General features: G+C 37.7%; 1 protein-coding gene across 1 annotated transcript in view; it reads right to left on the reverse strand.

The window, feature by feature from the left end:
- The window catches only part of LOC141296270 (nesprin-1-like), a 100,898-nt gene that overhangs the window by 7,153 nt on the left and 72,217 nt on the right, over positions 1-21,528 (reverse strand). The window contains exons 66-97 of the mRNA XM_073827534.1: positions 20,481-20,798; positions 20,159-20,314; positions 18,796-18,969; positions 18,263-18,589; positions 18,019-18,171; positions 17,776-17,943; positions 17,453-17,629; positions 17,220-17,366; positions 17,016-17,141; positions 16,749-16,925; positions 16,192-16,457; positions 13,925-16,085; positions 13,397-13,734; positions 13,101-13,245; positions 12,771-12,989; positions 12,272-12,540; positions 11,204-11,369; positions 10,478-10,633; positions 10,203-10,355; positions 9,924-10,106; positions 9,673-9,810; positions 9,407-9,592; positions 9,199-9,321; positions 8,040-8,222; positions 7,407-7,550; positions 6,617-6,841; positions 6,137-6,277; positions 4,964-5,083; positions 4,717-4,878; positions 4,434-4,628; positions 1,758-1,919; positions 869-1,060 (exon numbers count right to left, since the gene is read on the reverse strand). Of these exons, the coding sequence (XP_073683635.1) occupies positions 869-1,060; positions 1,758-1,919; positions 4,434-4,628; positions 4,717-4,878; positions 4,964-5,083; positions 6,137-6,277; positions 6,617-6,841; positions 7,407-7,550; positions 8,040-8,222; positions 9,199-9,321; positions 9,407-9,592; positions 9,673-9,810; positions 9,924-10,106; positions 10,203-10,355; positions 10,478-10,633; positions 11,204-11,369; positions 12,272-12,540; positions 12,771-12,989; positions 13,101-13,245; positions 13,397-13,734; positions 13,925-16,085; positions 16,192-16,457; positions 16,749-16,925; positions 17,016-17,141; positions 17,220-17,366; positions 17,453-17,629; positions 17,776-17,943; positions 18,019-18,171; positions 18,263-18,589; positions 18,796-18,969; positions 20,159-20,314; positions 20,481-20,798 (7,950 nt within the window). The remainder of the gene's footprint in view (positions 1-868; positions 1,061-1,757; positions 1,920-4,433; positions 4,629-4,716; positions 4,879-4,963; positions 5,084-6,136; positions 6,278-6,616; positions 6,842-7,406; positions 7,551-8,039; positions 8,223-9,198; positions 9,322-9,406; positions 9,593-9,672; positions 9,811-9,923; positions 10,107-10,202; positions 10,356-10,477; positions 10,634-11,203; positions 11,370-12,271; positions 12,541-12,770; positions 12,990-13,100; positions 13,246-13,396; positions 13,735-13,924; positions 16,086-16,191; positions 16,458-16,748; positions 16,926-17,015; positions 17,142-17,219; positions 17,367-17,452; positions 17,630-17,775; positions 17,944-18,018; positions 18,172-18,262; positions 18,590-18,795; positions 18,970-20,158; positions 20,315-20,480; positions 20,799-21,528) is intronic.

A 21,528-nucleotide genomic window follows, 5' to 3' on the forward strand; every position in this document is an offset into this window, starting at 1 on the left:
AAATTCAGATTTTGAAATTAAAAAGTGTTAAAGTTTTAAAAACTGTTAAAAAGTTACTGTCGTTAAATATATATATATTTTTCCTCATTTTAAATTAGGGTTTTATTGTCATTTTAAAAATAGCTTTTATTTGTTTTTATTGCATTCATGCTTTGTTGTAAATATTTTTATTCTCACCGGTGAACCATGTTAAGATGCATTTTATCAAAAAGATTCTACAAAAATAAAATGTATTATTATTATTATTATGTACCATGATAAAACTATCTAACGTAATGATATATGTGACCCTGAACCACAAAACCAGTCATAAGTGTAATTTTTTTAAATTGAGATGTATAAATCATCTGAAAGCAAAATAAATAAGGTTGTTAGGACAGGACAGTATTTGGCCGAGATACAATTATTTGAAAATATGGAATCTGAATCTAAAAAAATCTAAATATTGAGAAAATCACCTTTAAAGTTGTCCAAATGAAGTTCTTAACAATGCATATTACAAATCAAAAATTAAGTTTTGATACATTTACGGTAGAAATTTACAAAATATCTTCATGGAACATGATTTTTACTTAATATCCTAATGATTTTTGGCATAAAAGAAAAATCAATAATTTTTACCCATGCAATGTATTGTTGGCTATTGCTACAAATATACCCGTGCTACTTATGACTGGTTTTGTGGTCCAGGGTCACATATGGTATAAATAAATTTTTCAAGATCATGACATAATTATTGGTACTATCACCAAACCATGGTACCACCTTGGTCATTTTTAAGCTAATTGCATTTTTAAATGAACCTCTCTAGGACATCAGAGTGAACAATGTCTAAGCTTCCCACCTTGATTCGGAGTTCAAGGCCCACCTGAATGTTGATCTGTTTGTCCTGCAGCATCCTCTGCAGCTCTAGCAGGCTGCCTTTCAGGGTACGCAACTTCCTGGCCAGTTGCTCTGCGTCCTCCCTGTTCTCCGGCGGGCCCTCCAGCAGAAGATTCTCGCTGTGTCTGGAGAGCTCAGAGAGAGCCAGCACCTTCTCCTCGATCTCCAGCAGCATGGTCTGCAAAAGCAACAAAAGCGAGGCCAGCTCAAACATGGTTCTTCCGCTTTCATCCCAGTCCGTTACTGACACCTACAGCGCTGTACATTATCCATAATCCCTCATGTGCCATGCTCCCAGTAAGCATGCATTCTTTAGGATAACGGGAACTTATAAAAATATATCCAAAAAGAAGTGATCCAAAATTCACTTTAAAAATGTCAAGACTACGCATAAGCTTCTAATAAAAAGTCAAGGTGTTTCACAGTGGGACATCTGCCAGTTTGTAACCTTCCCATGAAGGCAAAAGAAGCCCCGCCCCTTTCCCCACTAATGCCGCAGCCACCCTCATTAATATGTAACAGAAGGCGGGACTGATCTCCAGTGAGCACCAATCATCTCACAGGAATCGTTTAATACCCTCAAAGCCATTATAACTGTGAACGGTGTTGCGCTGGGACATTTACATAATCTGATTACAGCTCGTGCCACAGATTCTTAGGAATCAATCCATCTAAACGCTCAGAGGCCTTCTAATACTGCTGTTTACGGATAACAAAGTTTCCTGTTCCTGTTCCCACTGAAATTAAGCAAAAACAAAATGCAGGCATACATTTCAGGAGTTAATACAAAATAATAAATTTTCTTGTGTACATCAATCTCTAAATGAGAGATAAAGTACACATTTTTAGTGATCTGCTGTAGGGGGCGCTCTAACCTGACAGTCTGTGAGTTGCTCTTCCATGTCTGAGTCCTGAGAGCAGGAAGTGATGTTACCGCGAGTGCTCTGCAGCCATTGGTCCAGCTGGTCTGCCTCGTTCAGGTAGCGCTGCAAAGCCTGTGCCTGTTGCTGCTTTTCCACACGTTCACTCTGTCGCTCCTACACACATCAAAATAACTATTTATAAACATATACTGGGCATCTTTAAAGAACAGAAGCCCTTATCAGGCTATTAAATGAGTGAAAACATCAGTACACCATAACTTTCCAAAAAAATTAAGATCATTTGTGACCCTGGACCACAAAACCAGTCATAAGTAGCACAGGTATTTGTAGTAATAGTCAAAAATACATTGTATGGGTCAAAATTATTTATTTTTCTTTTATGCCAAAAATCATTAGAATATTAGGTAAAGATCATGTTCCATTAAGATATTTTGTAAATTTCCTACCGTAAATATATCAGAACTTATTTTTTTTTCACCCTTAGATAACAGACGTTTAAATAGTTGTATCTCGGCCAAATATTGTCCTAGCCCAACAAACAAAACATCAATGGAAAGCTTATTATATATATATATATATATATATATATATATATATATATATATATTTATATATATATTAGGGCCGGGACTCGATTAAAAAATTTAATCTAATTAATTAGAGGCTTTGTAATTAATTAATCGAAATTAATCGCATTTTAATCGCATGTAAATATTTGACCTGAGAACAGTGAGAATTAAGATTTTTACATGGATTTTTAGTATACCATTGAATAATGACTGAATACATAAGCTTAAGCAACAAAATATTGTTTATTTTTGTTCAACCAAGTCCAACAGACCAGTGCAATATTGCCATTAAGTGTAGCAAGAGGCACGTTAATGACCAAACCTATCATTATAAATGTTGCTGCACATGGAATATAACGCGGATAACATTTAAAAAATAGTTTTTATCAGGTTACACACTGATTATTTATCACTCAAACCCCTTTCTCTACCTGTCCGTTGGTCGCGTATATCCTCCATGTTTGTAGTTTTTTAAACACTTTTTATGCGTGTTTGTAGTTCTAATCGAATCCTCGTTCACGGCGCAATGTGTTGCGGGAAATATTAGCAGTTAAGAGAGTGCATTGATCGTTAAGTAGTAGACCATCCGGGAATCTTTGGAATACTTTTTAAACATACTACGATTTGGGACATACAATACTATTTAGGACGGACGCAGCTTCTTTTGTATAAGTTTGTCTGAACGCTAGTTTGTGCTCCAGTATAATCGGTCCGCCGAATCCAATCCAGTGAGAAACGTTCCGCGGTGCAAAACTTAGTGCGATTAAAATGCGTTAAAAAAATTTAACGCGTTATTTTTGTGTAATTAATTAATCTAAATTAACGCGTTAAAGTCCCGGCCCTAATATATATATATATATATATATATATATATATATATATTTATATATATATTTTTTTTTTTTTTTTTTTTGAAGAAAATGGAATGATTTCTGAAGGATCATGTGAAGACTGAAGACTGGAGTAATGATGCTGAACATTCAGCTTTGCATCACAGGAATAAATTACAATTTTAAATATATTCAAATAGTGAACAGGTATTTTAAATTGTAATAATACTTTACAATATTTGTTTTTTTTTTACTATGTTTTTGATCAAATTAACGCAGCCTTGTGAACATAAGAGGCTTATTACAAAAACATAAGATGTGTTTTTTATGATTAAAAGGTATTTTTTATTGTAAATAATTTTTTACAATATTATTTTTTTCTTTTTTAACATTACTAACTTTTTTTAAATAGGCAGTCACACCTGGTTTGCATTTCAAAACTAAATTTGAAGTCACAGCCACAGGGGAATTATGTACGCCCTGCAAAAAATGCATTTCTTTCTTAGATTTTTTGTCTTGTTTCCAGCCAAAATATCTCCAAATTCTTAAATCAAGAAAGATTTTCTACACAAGTAAAAATGATTTTGTTTTCAGAAAAAACAAGTCAAAATTAAGTGAGTTTTTGCTTAGAACAAGCAAAATAATCTGCCAGTGGGGTAAGCAACAAAAATCTCATTTCAAACAGAAAACAAGAATATTTTTCTTACTCCATTGGCAGATTATTTTGCTTGTTTTAAGCAAAAACGCACTTAATTTTGGCTTGTTTTTTTTCCGAAAACAAGACAATAATTTTTACTGGTCTAGAAAATCCTTCTTGATTTAAGAATTTTTAGATATTTTGGCTGGAAACAAGACAAAACATCTAAGTAAGAAATGCATTTTTTGCAGTGTGCACAGTATTCTAAAGAGCAGTTATATGTGACCCCTGACCCCTGCTAGCAAAATGGGTCGGAAATGAGCAAATGGAATGGAACCCGTCTTGGAAAACCTCTGTATGACCCTGACCACTGTAGTGCAACTGAGCCTCTAATAGCCTTGGCCATCTTTGTTGAGAGTAACAATTCTAATTCTCAATCCTCAAATCCATTTTTGTGAAAACCTCAAATTCGACCAAAACTGACATTTTTTACTTCTTTTGCCTGTAGCTCAAAATTAAACTGTGTGCATTCCGACTCATTTTGCCAGCACAGGTCACATTATTATTAAATAATAATGTTATATTATATATTATTATATTTTATTCAAGGTATTTATTATTCTAGGTATACCTCAAGTAATTGGCGTTTTCCAGAAGCCTTCATGTGGATGGTGGCCATCCTCTCGGACAGCACAGTGAGTGTGGACTGCATGGCCTGCTGATCCACAGAGTCAGAGTCCACGGCATCAGAGATCAGCTCTTCTGTGAAGCTGGACTGAAGCTCATCTATATCACTCTGCAGTTTGACTATTTCCTCCATCTGATTCTGGAGGAATACGGCAATATCAGAACATCAGTATTCTTATAAATCTCCTACAGTCTACAGCTGGAGTACAGTATTTCAAACCTCTCACCTGGTGTAGGACCATTTGTCTATCAGGACTGAGATCGTGCATAGGGGGCTCGTTTAATCTGACCTCGATGGACTCCATCTTAGTAGAGATGGATTGTAGAGAGCCCTGATAGCGCTGCTGCTTCTCCAAAGCCTCGTAGAGTGTCTTCTGCTTTTCACTTATCTGTAAAACACACAATTAACTCAAAGACTGGATTTTAAATCCTGGTGCATCTGAGTGTTGACCAAAAGGGCCATACAGTACGTACAACATTTTTTAGGGTCTCCCATGAGCGCTGAAGATCATCTAAACTCGCTACAGATTCCAGTGTGGGATTGTACAGCTCCTGGATGGGCGCTCTGGTGAGAGTGGCCCTTCCCATGGACATCTGCATTTAGGACAGGCAAAAACATGATGGTAAATAAGAGAAAACATCCAAGAATAAATATATCATGGTAATCAGTCAATGTGCTGCAGTCTCTCACTGACTTCACATGTAATGATTCATTGCTATTTTAGTATCATTGAGATACTATTATAGTTCTTATTATTTTTATATGTGACCCTGGACCACAAAACCAGTCTTAAGTAGCACACTGTATGGGTCAAAACTAGGGATTTTTCTTTTATGCCAAAAATCATTAGGATATTAATTAAAGATCATATTCTAAAAAGATATTTTGTAAATTCCTACTATAAATATATCAAAATAAAATTTTTGATTAGTAATATGCATTGCTAAGGACTTCATTTGGACAACTTTAAAGTTGGCATTTTTTCAATAAAAAGATTTTAATAAGGAAAGCTTATTATTTAGATCATGTATAAATAAATATTTAAAAATATTAATAAAAAAAAACTGGTTTTGTGGTCCAGGGTCACATATAATAATATATAATCTGTTTGTATTTTAAAATTTTATATATTCCATTTTCATTTTATTTCAGTTTAAGTTTTATTAATGCTGATGTGCATTTTTATAATTTAAGTCTTTTTTAAACATCTATATAGTTTTTCTTAATTATTGCAATCACACTCAAGCCATTTAAATATTAGATAAAATTTTAAGTAGAAATTAAATTAGAAATGCTGACTTATTAACTGAACTAAATACTAACTGTTAAAGTACTAAAATTACTAAAACTGAAATAAAAATAAATTAAAACTATACAGAAATATTACAAATAATGCAATTAAATTGTATTTTTGTAATGGACAAATAAACCATTCATTATTTGAATTTATTTTTATTATTGCATAAATTACATTGCATATTGTTTCATATAATTTTTTCATAAATAGTATGCTGTGTATAGTTTTTTTTAAATAGTTATTTTTATTTATTTATTTACTTATTTAAGGTGAAACTGGTAATTGTAAAAGGGCAGCACAGGTTTAAGGTCTACTAGAAATGAGATTGCTTTGGCATTACTGCTAATACCTTGCTAATGGCTGCTTCAGTGTTAGTGATAGGAGAGGGAGATCGACAGAAAGCAGGAGAGCAGATCTCACTGCTGGTGCCCTCCTCGCCAGACTCCTCTGTCACAGGAGACAGGAGAGACTGACAGCGACCAGCTGACATCTGACAGCATCACGAGAGAGAGAGAGTCACAAAGCAGAAGATATTAGTCAATCAGTGCACAGAGCTGTAAAGGTAATTAATTATGACATGCAAAGATCACAGAGAGGTAAGAAAAAAAGACTGTCCAGGGAAGAGGGTCAGTTTTTAACCAACACACTGCAACTCGATTTCTTATTCTTATTCTGAATAATCAGTACTTTTGTTGTGCTTTCATGCAAAATATCTAAATATTTTTACAAAATTAATTATTTAAAACTAGTAAACTACTAAAGTAAATTTATCCTGATTTAAGGATAATTATTTTTAATACAACATAAAAATCTGTAGCCAGTTAAAAACATGCACACAGTTTAAAAACATTCTAGTGGTACGTACTGAGACTTGTGATAAGGTCTTTCTCTTAATAGCATCACCGTCCAGTTCTTCCAGACTCTCAGTTAAACCCTCTGCATCACTAACTGATAGGAGCGTGGTGGCGTGTTTAGCTTTTACCGTCAGCATCTTACACTTGGAGTTCAGGGATGCAATTTGCTCCTGGTAGCCCTTGATTTTCTGGGCCAGTTCCTGTTTAGATAAAAAATAAGTGCACCATTTGCAAAAATTAATGCACCATTTGCAACGTTTATCTAAATGTTTAGATAAAAAATGAATGCAGAAGATGTTGTGTAGTTGCCTATTAAATTAATGCAAAAAAAAAAAAAAACCTCAGTATGGCTAAACACAAACTACAGTAGACATAAAAAATAAAGTCTACAAAAATCTCTGAGGTGAATACCCATCTCAGATTTTTACCTAAAACTTTTAATTTGTTTTTAATTATTTTATTAATAATAAAGTATTACAAATAAATTAAAATAACTGAAAGCTGAATTAAAATATACATTTATATAATTAAAAATATTACAAATAAAATAAAGCTTAAGTAAAATATGAATTAATATAATTTACTTCGAAATAAATAAGCTGAAGTTTAAGTATTAAAATTACTCAAAAACTGAAATAAAAATAAACGAAAGCAATTTAGAAATATAAAAAAGACAAAAGCATATAACAAAATTACTTTAAAATTAAATAAAAATATAAATAAATACTATAATAGTATATAAATAATACAAAAATAACTTCACACCTCATGATGGTTAATTTGTTCCTGCAGCTCTTGAATGTTACTGGTGTTCACAGGTTGGTCCTGAATGACCCGGTGAGCATCTTCAATCATGACCTGCAGATTTCTGACTTCCTGTTCATACTGTTCATACTGCACCACTGCCTCCTAAAACAGATATCACACACATATACACATGCTTATTTTTATATCATGAAGATGTCCTATTGGACTTCTACTGAATTTAAATGAAGTGAAATATAAGTACTACACCCCTTCTTAACCGTTCTCTTTCATATAATTAAATGCAAATTAATACATTATTTAGTTCCTTTACAAAGGTGTTTAATCATGTAGACCCAACAATGATGTTGGTCTGGTTTAATATAGCAAAACCTGACCTACTCTTAAAGTACACGTGCAAAGTTGTTCATTATCATTACTTACTTTAAAAATAACCCTCTGAATACATCTTTAATTTACCACCCTTTCTGACAGATCGTAAAACAAAAACAGCATTTGTGCCTAATAAGCTGTAAGCACAAAACTCATGATCCAGGAAAATTCAGACATGTACTTGATTTTGGAGCTGGAATTAAGACCAGATGTTAAGCAGGTGTTTTTATTCCCATCTGGTGCCACGACTGCATATCTTACCTGCAGGATGTTGCATTGCTGGATGGCGGTGTGCTGAAGTTGACTGGCCTCTTGTTGCAGATTCAGAGCCGTGCGGCAGATGGACAGACTGGTCACCACTTCCTCAGGGACTCTTAGAGCGCTCTGACACTCCTGGACAGCCTCTACCTGCTGCTTAAAGCTCTCCATGTCCGCCAGCAAACGCTGAAAAAGATCAAAATCTATTCTAAGAACAAAACTGCTTTCCTTGCACACTAAAATATGTATGTAGCAAAATCCGGTTCACAGAAAGCATTCAATAATTCATCAAAAGAGCCTACAGCCAAAGACTTACTTTCTTAGAGAGTTGGAAAGCTACTGCTCCATAACTAAATGTGTATTTAAAATTATGTGTACTTTATGTACAGTTCATCCAAAATGAAACTTGGCTGAAAATGTACTCACTCTCTTTGGTTTTTTCCATCAAAACAGATTTGGAGAAATTTAGCATTATATCACTTGCTCAGCAATGGATCCTCTGAAGTGAATGGGTGCCGTCAGAATGAGAATCCAAACAGCTAATAATAACATCACAATAATAACACACAACTCCAATCCAAACAAATCCATCAAGGCATTTTAACATTTGTATAAACTTTTTTATATTATTATTATTATTTTTTTTACAGTTTTTGCTCAATTTGAGCATATTTCTCTCCTGACTCACATAAGATAAGATTTTTCACTGGAGAAAGCAGAATTATGAAAAAAAAAGGTTTAAAGTTAAAAAAGTCTTAATGATGGATTTGTTTCTTACAAAATTCAGCTTTTGGCTTCATAAGACTTTAATGGATTGGAGTGGTGTGGATTATTTGTGGATTATTGTGATGTTTTTATCAGCTATTTGGACTCTCATTCTGACGGCACCCATTTACTGCAAAGGATCCATTGGTGAGCAAGTGATGTAATGCTACTTTTCTCTAAATCTGTTCCGATGTAAAAACAAAATCATCTACATTTTCAACAAATTTTCATTTTTGGGAGAACAATTCAATCAAGTTTTCTTGTTTCTAATATCTAAAATGTAGTATGCTCTGCATGGAATCATGGGAATTATAGAGCTCAAATAACTTATGTTAACTTGTAGCTTCTGTTTTTGAAGGGTGTCTTCCACACTTCTTGAGGAACAACAAATAAATACCTGTCTTTGAGTCAGTTGTTCTTTTAGACTCAGTCGGGCCAGTTCAGGAGATGTGAGAGTGGCCTGAACCTGCTCTAGAGACACATGAAGGGCCTTCACTTCACTCTCAAACCTCTCCATATCCTGAAACAAAAGACAAAGGCAGTCACACTGAGCTAGATAAAAAGTCTCCAGTGTAGTTAACAATAAAACATCAACTAAATCACACCTTTGCCGCATCCTGTAGACTCTGCAGTCGTGATCTGATGATCTGCTCCAGCTCCTCAGTGTGGCGGCTCAGTTCTGATACCTGCTGCCCCATGGCCTCCACCTGCAGTGTCTCAGAGAGTATCTCCACCTTCTCCTGCATGGCTTCCAGGTCACCATGAAGCTCACGCGACTCACGAAGAACAGCCTACAGGGCCAAAAACACAAATAGGTTATTTCTACAGTTAGACTCTATGCTATATATGTTTTCTTTGAGTTGTGGTTCACCTGATACATCCTGATCTGCTCTTGCAGGTGTGAGGAGGAGTTCCAGATGATGTTGGCCTTCACCAGACTTCTGGCTCTGTCTGTCCACTTCACTATGAACTCAAACATCTCATTGTACTCATCTAGATGTGCATCAGCCTTGAAAAAAAGACAACACATCACATGCAGTATTCGAAAAGCTCTAATACAAAGGTCATAAATGAGCAAATATTCTGAAGGAAACAGATTCAGTTTTACTGAGATCTTCCTACCTTCTTTAGCCATATAGTCTTGTATTCAGCTAGTCGAAGAGTGTGATGATGGATCTCTCGTAATTTGGCTATTGCATCAGCTAGCTGTCTGGCTATCAGAGGGTTACGGCGACCAAAGTCCTGCACTGCGGCTTCTAGCTCTGCGAGACTTCGTCCACAGCTGTCCAGTTCATCACAGAGACGCTAAAAATACATTTAAAGTAGTCAACTTTAGGGTCATTCAAGACAAAGAGGGAAATCTGTGTATAAAAAAACAAATTTTTTGGATGCAACACATACTCTGGCCTCATCTTTGGCCTGATCAATATCAGTGGCCTTTTCCTTTAGAGAGGTAGAGACGGCCTTCAATTTTTCAGACACGTCATGAATTCTGGAGTTGAACTCTTCTTTGATAACTCTGGTCTTTTGGATGTCTCTCTCCTTAGCTTGAACCTGAAAATATGATTCATTATTAATATCTTATGTTGTGTTGTTCAAAACATATGTCTTCTATGATTTTGTGAAAGACCGCCTACTAATCCACTGTATAAATAATAAAAAGGGTAATTTTGTACCTGGTCCTCAATGGATCCCAGTGCCAGGGACACTTCAGCCAGTTGCATTGAGATCTCAGATGGTAGAATAGTATACAGATCCAAGTATTTACTTTGCTGCTGCTCAGCAAGCTTGTCCACATTCTGACGATGAGTGATCAGCTCTCCATGCATCACCTGCACAATACAATTCAACGTAGACATCAGAAATTCATACTAGCATTCTATTTACATACTGCTACCATAGTATGTAACGTTACACTACCAGTCAAAGAATTCTGAACAGTAAGATTTTTAATGTTTTTTTAAAGAAGCCTCTTCTGCTCACCAAACCTGCAAAATCCAAAGTACAGCAAAAACAGCACAATTTTGAAATATTTTTACTATTTAAAATAACTGTTTTCTATTTTAAGTTAAAAATGTAATTTATTTCTGTGATCAAAGCTAAATTTTTAGAACTATTACTCCAGTCTTCAAATGTCACATCCTTCAGAAATCATTCAGATATGCTGCTTTCCTGTTCAAGAAACATTTTTTATTATCATTATCAATATTTAAAACAGTTGAGTCTTATTTTCAGGGCTCTTTGGTGGAAATACTGCGCTGGGTACTGCATTCCACAATGCAATGTTCTCAACTTTATTCCAAATCACCTAATTAAACATACACTATAGTGATAACAATGTAACATACTACAGTTACTACACTACTACTGCCAGACGCAGCATACTGTTTCACATTTTTCACCTCCAGTTCTTGTGTCAGAATGTCCAGATCAGATGTGGGGTTCAGCAGAAGCTCCCTGGAGTCCTGGATCCAACTCTTGACAAGACTCAGCCCTCTCTCCACACCTTCCCTGTCTGACAGTTCCTGCTGAACCCGAGCCTTTCCTGTCCTGGCCTTCTGCAGCAGACTATAAGAGACAGATTAAACAGATTAGCATTCAGTCCATATTTGGCATGCAACATCAGTCTGATTAGGCCAATACAAGAAGCAAAACTACACTGAAAACTGTCAGTATTTAGTATGTCAGTATTTACTATTTGCACTAGCTCAAAATACATTGGTTACTGTAGGCAGCTGAATGACAACTAATACCACACAATGCATCTGTGATCATACTGATACAGTGTTTCTTTAAGGTCTGTAAAAACATTTTACCATTTTCTATGACAAGTAGTAAATGGCATATTTTGTACTGTACCTTATAGGGAACCCTGGGTATTAAAACTTGTATGCCTTAATATAATGTAAATTATGTTGCCCACTGAATTATGTAGTAGAAAACCTATGAAAGATTTAAGTTATTTAAAAAATACACATCATTTTATAGATATTTTGGACTAATAATTATACAGATGGTATAAAATGGTTGCACACAGTGAACTGGCGCTATCTGTTGCTATTTATACCGCAACACAACAACTCAGAAAATAAAATACTGATACAATGTGACATTGTGTGGCTTTAGGTTAAAATTTACAGTCGAAGGACAACAACAAGAGAAGCGATGTAAATATCCCGATACTTGTCAAGTTGCTGCAGCCACTGAAGGAGTTTCTCAGCGCAGATTTAACTTGATATACAGGGGCGCCTAGACTCCTTGTGGGAAAAATCAATGGTACGGCATTTGGTTAAAGCCTACACTTACATCCATTGCCACCTATAAGCTATTTCAGTAGGTGTGGTCACTGTATCAGTATTTTATTTCAGTGAAAGACATCATTTACACTATAATATCCTGGGTTCACTTTATAGTATTTCGGGGGATTTCATTATTATTGGTTTGTATTGGATTGGAGAAAGATTACGTACTTTTCTAGCTGATCTTGCACAGCTTTGATGTCTTTCAGACTTGGCAGTTGCTCATGATCAGCCGTTGGCACAGACACCTCCACACCATGTAGCAGACTGAGAGTGTACTGTCGTAAAAGGGTTAGAGAAGACACCTCCCTCTCCAGGTCTTGTCCAACCAGCTCATACTGGTCCAGATGTGACTGCAGTGTGGCTTTGGAGGCTTTCTCAGCAGTGCAATCAGGAACACGGCCCTTCAGTTCTTCTGTTACAGCTCTTACCTTCATCATCTGAACAACATAATGTCTTGTTTGAAAAACTATTTCATCCTTTGTAACATCAACCTGTTCACTCAAACTCTTTTTGTACCATTACATTTTATATATAATCAATATACCATTTCAAACCATTTAAATGTTACAGCATAGCATTTCCTTAATTTGTGTAGGAGCAAAACATCATAACATCAACTGAGGAGTGCCGGGATATCTGGCCACAAGTATCAAAAGTGGAACTGTACCTTTTCCCTGAAAGTTCTCCATTCATGGGCTGTATCCTCCAGCACCCTTTCTTGGCCTCGTGCTACACTGCGTAACCTGGTCCAGCGCTGCCAAACCGTGGTCATGGATCGACTTATGGTGGCTTTACTGGCGTCACTTCCAACCAGCTCTAACTGTGAGGCTTGCTCTTCCAGACCAGTCAGCTTTTCTTGGAAACTGTTTACCATGGATACCAACGACTGAACGCCAAAGATGAAGACATTTTGATCATTGAATTGGCGTCATCATGTAAGCAGTTGTACAAGTTTATTTTGTCAAGAAAGAGAGTCGGTTCTGCATGCTTAGTTCACCTTATGACTCCTGAGTTTCTCTTCAGCTTCCTGACTCGTTGCAGCCTTGGCTGTGGAAAACTCTGTTAGCTTCTTCTCCGCCTCATTCATCAGCTCAATGACTGTCTGTCTGGCCTCCTGATATGAATTCCACTGGGCAACACAGCTGAAAAGGTCACATTTTTACTATGATTATAATTCAGGTTTACAACAGCATTATTTATTAGCTTGAAACATGATTCAATTTACAACAACAAACTCTTAATATATCTATTCGCTCAAATGTTCTGGAAAAGTGTGCTCTGCACCAACCGTACCTGTTTAAGATGTCTTGTTGGCACTGAAGCTGGTCTCTGACCTCCACGCCTCTCTGCTGCGCAGACTCCACACTAAGTCGAAGCTGCTCCTTGGCTGTAGGGTTGACCAAGTTTTCAAGTTGAGGTGACAATGAATCTAGCTCCTCAAGAACACCCAGGAACTCCTGCTCAGTGGCCATGATGTCTTCCTGTTGCCTCAGACACTCCTCGTAGTTTTCCACATCCACCCCAAGACTGGCCTGCTGCAAGAAGCCCACAGCGTCCTCCAGCCACTCACAAGCTGATTGCATTCTGGAGTGATACTTCTGGCACAAGGCAAGAGCTTGCTCTAGTGTAATCTACAGGAGAAACAATTGGATTCATTAGTGAGTTAGCTAAGGGAACCATTGGTTGTAGTTAAAAAGCTTGTTAGGCACACTGGCATCCCATGTTGGGGCCTAATATCCAAAAGGTGGTGATTATCTATCTATGCAGGCTTCTGTGCTTTAACTAGTCTCGGTTCTATTGATAGTTTGGATTAGAACTTGCCTGTTTGGAGCTGAGGGCACGTTGAACATCAGCCTCCAGCTTGGCCATCTCCTGTAGACTTGAGTCCACATGAGGAGGAACAAGCTCATTGGCACTGGTGTACTTCTGCTTCTCTCTGGTGCTTAGAGCTGCCACAATCCTCAGCCTTGACTGAACTTCCTCTTGCATAATCTGTTGCTTTCGGATTTCCTCCTGGACCTTCTCAACCTTGACGTCTACCACCACCTCAGAGCCAAGTTCATCTCTGATTTGCTGGAGCCAAGTTAAGGTTCGATTGACTTCAGTCTCAAAGTCTTTACTCTGCACAAACCTGTTCTCACATTCCACAATTAGTTCCCCAACTGCTGACTGTAAGGACTGAAGCTCTTCTTGCCAAGAGGTTACCCGCTGCTTTGAAGCTTCGTGTGCAGCAGAATCCATGTGGGTTGCCAGGTTATCCATCTGCTCCATGAGTCGAGTGAGGTGAGAGCTGGCACCTTGAAGACTAGCGGCCAGGGCATGATAGTTTTTCAATCTCTCCTCAGCAGACTGTGTCTCTGCATTGACTTTCACCAGTTGCTCTTTGGTGGCTTTCAGCTCAGAATCCACTTGCATAGCCATGGCTTGATGGTCCTCAAAAGATTCCAGAGTGTCATCAAGATGTTCTACTCTCTGCTCAATCAATCTTTTGAGACCATTGTAAAGGCTAACCAGTTGGGTCATTTCTTCAGGTCTCCAAGGTTGACCGGTGCTACGAAATCCTTCTTTCTTCTGGTTAAGCTCACTGACGGCTTGCCCAAGATTGGTCAGCTCTTCCAGGAGAGCTTTATAATCAGCCTGAAGGCTGACAACCTCCTCAGTCTTAAGTCCGACAGACTGCGTCCCCAAGTTGTGGAACTGCTCCTCAAGTTCTTTAAGTGCTTTGTGGGTCACATCAATAAAGGAGGCATATTCCTGTCTGGCGAGAATGGCTTGTTGTATTTTCTCTTGTTTCTCCTTGGCTAGTCCTAAAATATTATTGTACTGTTGGGGAAGAGCAATCAATTTCTCATCCAAGTAGCAATGGTCCACTTCATTCAGAGTGGGAAGTATTTCTTGACCTGTTCTTTGCACAGTTAGCAGGAGATTCTCATTTTCAATGGCTTGCTCCAATATTTGTTGGTATTTTGTAAGCTGTGAACTTAACTCTGCGTCTCCATTCATGAGGTTTATCTCTGGGAAGGTCACAATATCAGCTTGCTTCAACCACTGGCATATCTTCTCAAGATCTACCTTGAAGTACTTCCTGGTCATCAACACTTTTTCCAGCTCCTGAAGCCTCTGGCTACACTTCTGTAGGGCAACTTCGAAGATATTCTGTAGCTCTTGTAGCTTGTTGAGCATCTCTGATTTCTCTTCTTCGGCAGCGTCTTTCATCAGATCCCTACCTTGGGACCACAAGGAGGTCAGCTCACTCTGGTAGGCTCTCAAGCTGCTCTGAATGTTTCTGCAAGTTCTCACTTGCTTTGATAAGTCATCAGGAAGAAGAGCTATGTATTCCTCTGCTTGTGCTTTCTTTTCATTCTGTTGGACCCAGGTAATAGCTTGATTCACAGCCAAAAGGAACTGGGTTCTCTCTGTGAAGGCTTTGCTCAAGTGTTTCCTGCGCTGAGCCACTTTGATGCTCAAGGACTCTACCTCTGCTTGAGTTTCTGAGATGAGCTGTTGCAGTTTTTGCCTTTCATTTAGTCCCAGATGTGCTAAAACCCTATCTGCATCACTCATAGCCTGGGCCAGCAGAAGCTGCTTGGCTTCCAGCTCACTGCATATGCTTAGATGGTCAAAGAGGAAACTCTGAGCTAGTTCAGGTGGAGGACTCATCTTCATGGCTTCAGATAGGGCAGGCTGCTGCTCCTCAGCCCATTCACGAGCTTCCCTCAAACGGGCCTCAACTTGGCTCATGTCTTCAAGGGTCACAATGGAATCTTGGATCTTCCTCTCTATGAGGCTCTCTAGATGGGCCCAGCGCTGCTCAAAGTGGCCAATCTGCTCCTTCACCAGCTCTTTATCATCCAGGTTTAGGTGGTACATTACTTTTTGTTTCTGCTCTTTGAGATCCTCAAGTGTGCTTTTCTTTTCTTTAAGAACAACTGAGAGTTTCCGAAGAGCCTCCAAATGATCAGATGAACTCTCTGCATCAGTTCTAAGATCATAAAAGGATAATGTAACTCAAAGAAATCTTAAATTGCACTTCCAATGTAGCACATTTGAAGAGTATATTTATACTAAATACTGAATAACAGATTTACCTGGCCAGGTTGTCCCATTCTTTGGACACCTGTTCAAAGAGAGCTTCCATGGCACTGATGCAGTCATGATACTCTTTAGTCCTCTGCAGATCTTCTTCTCTCTGTGTCTGCAGTTTGTTGGCCTGATGACACAGCTCCAGCCATGCATGGCTCAGTCGTCCAATCTCTGTATGCTCGGGAGACTCCTGCCCTTCTGTCAGCTTACTCACAAGTTCTGTCATCTTAGTCAGAGTGCTTTGTCTGCTTTGAAGCTGCTGGCCAAATTCCTACAGGCAACATGAGCACAGAGAATAAGCCAAGTGTATAAAAAGAGACAACATGAGAAATGAAAAAGCACTCTTTTATGCTATAAATATATCTTCCTGGTCTTGTTGTGAACAGTTCATCGGTGCACGTTATTCTAAAAATAAAAATAGTCTCTTTTCATAATCTATCATAAAAATGTATCAACTATCTCCAGAATTGAAACATTTTGCTTTTTTCCTTACACTAAATCAAGTCAAACTATATATATATATATATATATACATATAATTTTAAGTAAATGTGGCATTTACTTTGGCTTGATCGAGCATGTTTTGAGCAATCTTGGGCTCCAACTCGGCAGGTCTCCTTGACAGACTTTGCAATTGCTGTTCCATATCTTGGAAAAGTGTTGAGAGTTCCTGTTTTTGCTCTTTAATCTCTCTCCAGCTATCTGACAGCTCTTGAGAAGCAGTCATCCTCTCTTCAATCTGTAAAATTGACAATATCAATCATATGATCATTAACTGGATTAATTACATACCCCAAAGCAGTGTTAGTTGAGTCTGACTCAAACTCACCATCATTTTGGTTTCTTGTATTTTGGCAGCTGTGGCTCTCACAGACTCATCAGATAAATCACACACTGAACAAACCAGGTCCAGATACGTGCTAGCCTGCTCCTGTAGAGCCCTAAAATGCTTCACCTGTGGATAGGTAGTGTAATGTAACTACATATATTTAGGTCGTCTGGACAACTTTCAAACTTGCTCTGTGGCATCTACCTGTTTCAGAGCCTCTTGAAGACCATAGGGAGTCTGCGCCTGCAGCTGGATCTCCTCTTTAACGGTCGACAACCATGTCTGACATTGCTGCAGGGTGTCTTGATGGCTGACATGCTTCTGAAGCTCACGGTCAAGACTCTGATACACCTGATGAGCCAAACATTAAACATTAGACTGAAATAATAAAGATGATATTTCTGATAAAAATATCCTTTATTAGCAGGATTGCTCACACGCTGAGCTGTGCTGCAAATAGCCGAATAACTGTCTCTGGTTCCCTGTTGGTGTGCCTGAATCTGCTGACTGATCTTTGCTTGGACTTGCTCTGTGCAGCTACTTGTGAGACGATCGCCTTTGTCCTTTAGGCTGGTCAAACGCTCCTCAAAACCAGCTATCTCCTCCATTATTGCCTGAGAAGATATAGGTCAAATGTTGCCAAATAATCTAAAAATAGAACTGCTAATGGATTTTTGGTAGTTTTATTGCATGCAAGTTACTGTAAGCTATTATTTATGACATATTTAAATGTTATAATAGCTATAATGAGTGCACAAACCTTGTGTCTGGCTAGTTGTTGCGTGGCTGTCTCTAGATTGCCACTTTGCATGGAATCAGAGGTGACCAGCCTGCTAGACATCTGTAACAGCCATTTCTCTACTTCTTGTAGTTCACCATTATAGTCTTCATGCTCTCTCACGCTCTCTGTCAAACTCTGAACGTGGACCTACAACAGTACAATATTAGACCAGCAATAATGCAAGAAATCCATGTAGCAAAAACATTCATTTTTAAACATTACCTTGGCATCATTGCATAATTCTAGATAGTCGGCTTTCAGCTTGCTGATGTTCTCGCTGATAGATGGGTCACGGATTGTTTCATGAAGTGCATCTCCCTTCTCTATAACTGATTTGACTGCTGACTCATGGGATTGGATGGTCTGCTGGATTGTCTAAAAGTGGACAAAGAACGCATTTAACATAGTAAAGGCTTTACATGACTGTCTGACTCTCTAATTCAATGCATGTGTCTTAATTTCTCACCTTATATTTGGCTAGCTGAGCCTTCTTTTGGTAAAGTTCAGCTTTTGGCTCTACTGGGGACACCACCAGTGATTTTGTCTCTGTAAGCCACTGCGTTTGAGTCTTGTATTTGTCCAGGAAGTCTTTGGAGAGCTGTATGGATTTTTCTGTGGCACTGAGCTCTGACCGCAGAGCTCTGATCAATGCCTCCAGCTGGGAGAGTCGGGTGTCGACTTCTTCCTTAAGCTGCTCTGCCTCAGGTTCCTCTAGAAAAGTCATGGCACGATCCGTCTTTTCACGCATGGTCTTCAGGAAGGTGTGACCCAGCTCCATGTCGCCCTGCAGAGCCTGAGACATTAAATAAAAAGTTTCTTATGCACATGATCCTTTAGAAGTCATTCTAATATGCTGACTTGCTGCATCTTGATTCATAAAATGTGAACTTTCTGAATAAAAGTAAAAAAATCTAAATGGTAGTATAAACTTGTGAACGATAAAGTATGAAGCTTCTTTGGCTTAATAACCACAGATTTGACCTATTATATTTTTCATACCTCTAGTTTTTTCATCTTCTTCTCCATGGCAGCACGATCAACCACATCAATGGTGGTGGTGGTCACGCTACTGAAGTTCTTTTGTGCTGTGCTCAACCAATCAGAGAAGGTGCTAAAGACACTTTGGGACTCTTCAATGCTGGAAACTTCCTCCTTCAGCTGCTTAATATTGTCCTGAAAACACAGATACAATGAATAATTATAAATAATATAATAAAGTTTACACCCCCCTTTCAGAATCCTAAAATGGTAATTATTTTACCAAAATAAGAGGGATCATACACAATGCACGCTGTTTATTTAGTACTGACCTTAATAAGATGTTTCACATAAAAGATGTTTACATAAAGTCCACAAGAAAAAATAATAATAACCCCATTTAAAAGTTTACATTCCCTTGATTCTTAATACTGTGTTGTTACGTGAATGATCCACAGCTGTTTTATTGTCTAGTGATAGTTGTTCATGAGTCCCTTGTTTGTCCTGAACAGTTAAACTGCCTGCTGTTCTTTAGAAAAAAAATTTTTGTGTGTATTTGAACTTTTACCAACAATGACTGCATGAGTTTGAGATCCATCTTTTCACACTGAGGACAATTGAAGGACTCATATGCAACTATTACAGAAGGTTCAAATGCTCACTGATGCTCCAGAAGAAGAACCATGAATTAAGAGCTGTGGGGTGAAAACTTTTTGTCTTCTGAATTTTGTCTTCTGGGAAACATATAACTATCTTCTGTAGCCTCTGAAGGGCAGTACTAAATGAAAAAATATGATATTTAGGCAAAATAAGAAAAATGTACACATCTCCATTCTGTTCAAAAGTTTTCACCCCCAGCCCTTAATGCATTGTTTTTCCTTTTTCAGCATCAGTGAGCGTTTGAACCTTCTGTAATAGCTGCATATGAGTCCCTCAGTTGTCCTCAGTGTGAAAAGATGGATCACAAAATTATACAGTCATTGTTGGAAAGGGTTTAAATTCACAAAAATGCTGGAAAACCAAAGAATTTGTGGGACCGGAAGGATTTTTCTGAAGAACAGCAGGCAGTTTAACTGTTCAGGACAAACAAGGGATCATTCAGGTATTAGGAATCAAGTATGTGTAAACTTTTGAAAGGGGTAATTTGTTTTTATATTCAACTATTATTTTCTCTTGTGGACTATATGTAAACATCTTTTATGTGAAGTATCTTATTCAGGTCAGTACTAAATAAAACAATAGCATGCATTTTGTACGATCCCTCCTATTTTGGTTAAATAATTAACATTTTGCAGATTCTGAAAAGGGAATGTAAACTTTCGACCTCAACTGTATAAAAGAAGCTTATGGTATTGTCCTGATTTAGATGTGTGTATAATTGTACCAGCAGGTGTAGCAGCAGGGCATGATAGCGAGATGTGAGTTGTGTAGCTCTAGTGATGACTCTGCTGCTGATGGGTGTCTCTTCTAAAACTTGTTGAGCCAGGACACTGAGACCCTCTATCTCCTCCTGATAAGCCAGCACTTCCTCATGCCAACCCTGAAAAGAGTTCACATCATATCAGACGCCATCCATACATATACACATTGGAGCAACTTTACATTCTTGTAACTCTTCATCTCGGTTTTAAACCTATAACCTTCAGCATACCAATTCGAATACATGGTAACTACACTGTATACACTTGTATGGTTCCGGCACTAACCTTCAGGAGCTGTAGCTGTGCCTCTTTTGTTGCTCTGTCAGAGCGGCGGCCAGAGCGTAACTGTCCTTTAGTCTCCATCCCTTTGAGCCAGTTATCCAGCCGCTGGAACTTCTGCTCTATCTGCCGGAGTTTGGCAAGAGCGCTGTTGAGCTGAGATCTGGTCTCACCGAGCCGGGCTTGATACGAGCCCCACTCCTGCTGGACCGTCTCCAGACATCGGTCTTCTAACTGCGGGACGCCCCAGGGAATCACCTGCTCTCGGGTCACCAGCAATGTGTTGAGTAGGGCTTGACCCTCTGTGCAATGAACCTGAAGCTCCTGGAGACAAATGTTAGAGTTATTTCTCTAATGCATATTTTTATTAAAACCTAATAGTTAAACTATTCAGCAGATAATTACAAAAAAACTACCATTATGAATATGGATGCACAGTACATTGCTGATCACACTGGTATTTCTTTAAATACTGTAAGTGACTCTAAACCAGCAAACTCAGCAAACTTGACGACTAAATGTAATTGTTTAAATACAATAAAAATTATGTAGTAAAATGTAAATATATAATATCAAAATTATTTAAATATAAAATTTATTATTAATAATAAAAATTAAAATTAGCGCTGGGCAATGATTAATCATGATTAATCGCATGCAAAATAAAGGTTTCCGTTTATATAATGTATGTGTGTGTGTACTATGCATATTTATGTATATATAAAGAAACACAGATATATTTTTGAAAATATTTAGAAAATATATGTAATAAGTAAACATAACATATTTTTCTTATACACACACACACGCACACACACACACACACACACACACACACACACACACACACACACACACACACACACACACACACACACACACACACACACACACACACACACACACACACACACACACACACTTATGATGTTTTACACAGCAAAAAAATGCTTTTCTTACTTAGCTTTTTTTCTCTTGTTTCCAGCCAAAATATCTAAAAATTCTTAAATCAAGAAGAATTTTCTACACAAGCAAAAATGTTTGTCTTGTTTTC

The sequence above is a fragment of the Garra rufa genome, chromosome 21, assembly GCF_049309525.1.
Source record: "Garra rufa chromosome 21, GarRuf1.0, whole genome shotgun sequence".
NCBI classification, from domain to species: Eukaryota; Metazoa; Chordata; class Actinopteri; order Cypriniformes; family Cyprinidae; genus Garra; species Garra rufa.